This window comes from Plasmodium knowlesi (genome assembly GCF_000006355.2).
Source record: "Plasmodium knowlesi strain H genome assembly, chromosome: 4".
Taxonomy (NCBI): Eukaryota; Apicomplexa; class Aconoidasida; order Haemosporida; family Plasmodiidae; genus Plasmodium; species Plasmodium knowlesi.
This window is the reverse complement of record NC_011905.2, coordinates 61,262-65,798: the sequence shown is the minus strand read 5'-3', so window position 1 is coordinate 65,798 and position 4,537 is coordinate 61,262. Positions and strand designations below refer to the sequence as shown.

General features: G+C 35.1%; 1 protein-coding gene across 1 annotated transcript; it reads left to right on the top strand.

Moving 5' to 3' along the window:
* Window positions 1-1,130: 1,130 nt before the first annotated feature.
* On the top strand, window positions 1,131-2,060 carry PKNH_0401000 (Plasmodium exported protein, unknown function; the record flags this gene model as incomplete). The annotated part of the gene is made up of 2 exons (XM_002257803.1): window positions 1,131-1,355; window positions 1,539-2,060. 2 exons carry the CDS (start codon window positions 1,131-1,133, stop codon window positions 2,058-2,060), a joined length of 747 nt encoding a protein of 248 aa, XP_002257839.1.
* Window positions 2,061-4,537: the final 2,477 nt, after the last annotated feature.

The following is a 4,537-nucleotide window of genomic DNA, read 5'->3' as shown; positions in this document are numbered from 1 at the left end:
TAGTGCTACGCCAACATTAGGCTAATCACAATTTTTACATTTCTTTCCCCACCCCTTAGAACTATTTCCTTGGACTTTTTTATTAGTATAATTTTTTACAGATCTTTGTTTCGTTTCGTAGCAGTGACATTGACATAAAGAAGAAACGCAATGAAATACCTCCATGGATAATGTGTTTTCTCTTTCTAAAAATTGTTAAAAGTTGTATAATTACTTCCAGTTAGGTAAAGGGAAGAAAAAATATACTGCCGGTTTTTTTGTTCCCTGCCACAGAATGCTTTTTTTTTTTTTTTTTTTTTAAATCTAAATTCTCGTGAAAAAGTTCGAGGCTTTATTTTTTCCTTTTTTACGATTGCACTTTTTTTAGAAGTCATTTTTTATCGCGCAATTTCTTTTATTATTTATATTATATTATTTTTTTTATTTTTTTTTTTTTTTGTTATATTACCACTACTGCGTTCTAGCGCACTTACCTTAACGCAGCTATATTTACATTCAACAATAATAAAAAAAAAAAAGAAAAAGAAAATATATATATATATATATATATATATAAGGCACGTGAATGAATAAAATATAACACTGGGCTTAGTATTTTTTCTGAGTAACTAAAGTTTTTATGTTTAATGAAATTATATACTGGTAAAATTACCTCCATGTTAAATGGGTTTTAAAGTAAAAGAAGCAAAGAAGAGAAAAAGTAAGGAAGCAGGCTCCAGCAGATACATCTCGCATGTTTTGTTTTATTAACTTTTTTAGAATGTTGAGAGCAAGCAGACTTTTCTTTTTTTTTTCCTTTTTTTTTTTTTTTTTTTTTTGTTCCCTACTAAAAATAGCATATATATAACATGTTCACAAATCCATTTTTTTTTTTTTTTTTTCCCCATTCGTCATTCTGATGTGAAGATAAGTGAAAATAAATAAAAGAATTATTATGTGATATATGGAAAGTTCTTCATCCGTCCCGCTTTCTAGTTTTACTATTTAGCTTAGCCTGATTTTTATTACACGGGACAGTGTATCCCATTTTATTTGGTCAGTTATTCATTTCCCCCCCACCCCCGTCTGTCCCTTTTTTTTTTTTTTAATTTTATGTTTCCACCTTTTTTCTTATTTACAAGCGTGAGCAAATGATAGAGACAAAGTCTGAACGTCATTCTAACGCTTCCGCAGCTGCGCCCTATTATGGGGGCTTCAAACATGTGGATAAAAAGGGACCAGGCTTTTGTAAGTCTGCCAATGTGGATGCTTCAAAAAGGGGTTATGGGTTTGAGAGATTTAGCATTTTCCTATTTCTTGTGAAGACCTTGATCTTTGTGAGTTTCGTCATGCTGCTGCAGCTCTCTTTGCCTGGTGTAAGTTGAGAAGAGAAAAAAAAAAAAAAAAAAAAAAAAAGGTGTCTGCCATGGGGATATTGCATAGCATGATGTACACAAGTGTGCTTTTCTTCTTGTTTAAACGCATTTACAAATGAACGCTCTATTATTATTTTTACATATTTATTTTATTTTCCTCCCCCCAATTGACCTTTCCTCCAGGTGAGTGTGCACGAAGGAGGAGTACGTACCCATTACGCCACCGGCAATACAGCAAAAGGGAATTACTACACACCCAAGGCAAGAGGCAACCGAATTTTAGCCGAATCCCTAAAAAGTTCAAACACGACATTTGAAAAGTTGGAGCAGAACACAGTGGATAAGATAGAAAATATTTACGAACAGCTGACAAGAAGCATCGCATCAAAAATAATGGCATTTATTAAAAAAATAGATTTAACTTTGGAAAAAGAAATTGCTAAGACGTTAAAATATATCGATACTGAGAAGGATGAACCTGTTAAGTATGGTTTAACTTTTTACGAAAAATTGAAAAAATTCTTTTCCGCATTCAAGGTTTTTTCTACCCCCGTACTGGGTGCCTTTGCCGCCATGAGTGCTTACTACTTTAAGGCCCAAGCCTTTACCGCTCTGGTTAGTTTGAGCATAGCACTTTTGCCCTTCTTGTCTACGTTCTACTTGATGTATAAAGTAATTAAAGTACGTGGTGATATGGCGGAATGAAGCCCTTGGGTTTGCATGTATGTACAAGGAAGAGAGGAATTGGTTCACGCATCAGTGCAGGATCACTTTGTTTCTCTTCAGGGGGGAGCTGCCCCCCGCGCTATTTCACAAACAAGGGCACACAAAACTATTTATATATATTTATTTATACTTGCTTACAAGTATAAGAAGATAATATATTGGGGCGGGCAAATCCCCAGAGTGATTGGCCCAAGGCGAATAGGAAAAATTTGCTTTTCGCCAAAGGGTTCCTCCATGTTGTGGAAGATTCATCTGTTAGGCATGCCGATGCGCGACGTGCAGAATCTAGAGGGAGCATGCACATATATTTTCCTCCTTACGTTATGCGCTCACATATATATACATATATATATAATACATATATATACATACATATACATACATATATAGAGAGATATATATGTGGTTCCTGAAGTCGCCATTTTTATTTGTTTCAATTTTTTTCCTTTTTTTTAGTACTTTGATTGCATGCCATGTCTGCCCTATCATTTAGTGGTGCTCACCAGCGCGCAAAGTCGAGAGGATGCAGGCGCATGCATATGTGTGTGTGTATATAGGTTCTCATCTACGTCTACGTTGCGCATCCCACTTTTGTTTATCCCCACAAGGGAAATAGTTTAATGACTTCAATGGAAGAAAAACTTATACGGCATATCTCCTCCCATTTTAAAAAGCTCAATTTGAATAAATCCACTTAGTAGTACTTTGTTCGTTTACGCGCCGATCTCAAAAGGAGTCTGGCATCGTTGTACGGTTGTTGTGGCGGTGCTCACCACGTATAGCCCAGTGGGGTTCATATATTGTTATTACTATTATTACAATTTTATTTATTCTTTTTTTTTTTTTTTTTTTTTTTTTTTTTGCCTTCCTTATCATTCAATTGTTCTCCTTGCATCACGTTGATGCCACTCTCTTTATCAATTCACCCCGGGATGTGTTATCGACATGTTGAAGCAACTCTGTGCTTAGTCGAAATGAGAAATAGAAAAATAATTTCACCAAAATTTAGATAAGAAGAATATAGTACCAGTAAAAGATCATCTGGGGCGAACATCGCAACTTGTTCGAAAGGAAGGCATTATATATGAGTTGCAAAAAAGTGGTTACTCCGGGGTTCCCATTTGGCGTCCTAATTTTGGCTAGTTATACCAATGCAGGCATGCACCGAAAAGAGGGAAATATAAAAATGCATCTTACGGTGCAGACATTTTTCTTTAGGAAGGAACATAAAATTACTACTGTGTAGCTAGTAATAGTAGTACTGGCACACGAGAGGGGCGAGATGGTACATACATAGGTGTTTCTTAAAAGAAAAAATTACTTTCCCCAGGGCAGTTAGATATTTCTCCGTAGGAAGGTGCACGAATGAATTGGTGAATATGTAAACACACATGTACGCGAGGACGTACAGGCGTACACACGTACAGATGCATAGACGTATGTGTGTGCTTCCGATCCCTCGTAGGAAGAGTTATTTAAGCATTTATTTTATTTCAATTTTTTTTTCCTTTTTTTTTTGGTGAAGAAGCGTGGGATTCATTTAAGCATGTAGGGCGAAGGAAAAAAAAAAAAAAAAAAAAAAAAAAAAAAAAAAGTGAATGAGGGCTTTCCCTTTATATGACCATCGCGCGAGGTATCGCAAGGAAATAAAAGCGCTGTGCTAACTTGTGTTCACCCCTAACATTCACTTATTTTTCATTTTTTTTTCTCGTGCACACGTGCTTATTGTAATAAGAGGACTATGATATAAGAAGGTTAAATAGTAATGAGATTATGCCCCTTACACAGCGATGCTGGTGTGCGGCTGTTATCGAGCCAACGAGTACACCCATGCCTCTGACATGGATGTGTGGCTATAACGCATTTGCACTGTGTGAAAAATGTCGAGCCATCTATTCATCTAATTAGCTAAATGAGAGAGAAAAAAAAAATATATATATATATATTTGATAACAAAATGGTTAATAAGGTAAGGCCACCCCGTTTTCGCAAATTTTTATCAGTGCAACTTGACAGTGATTACGAGGCTGTCATTCCGCTGGAGCCTGTAGAAGCAAGTAAATCTTTTAGAAACGCAGAATCTAATACTTTTACAATTGCAAGAATAAGGAATTTAACAATTTGTATAAAATATTTTTCGCATGAAAAACGAATATTTAAAATTACATTTTTATAACGGCTCCTATTCCAATTTGTATATATAACTTTTTTTTGAGCCTCAATTTTTTTTTTTTTTTTCTGCTTTTTTTCTTTGGGCAGGTGGGCTTTTGCAGTTTATTAATAAAATTGCTACATGTATTATATATAGTGTGATTCAGTTTGTTGGAACGAAGATTCGGCTGTGCAGTGGCCCGTGACCCTTTGGGGGTTTTTGTTCTTTTTCTTGAAGGTACCTAATATAAATATATTTCTAATGGGGCACTGCTAAGTTTAAATAACACCTATTAGTAATTTTT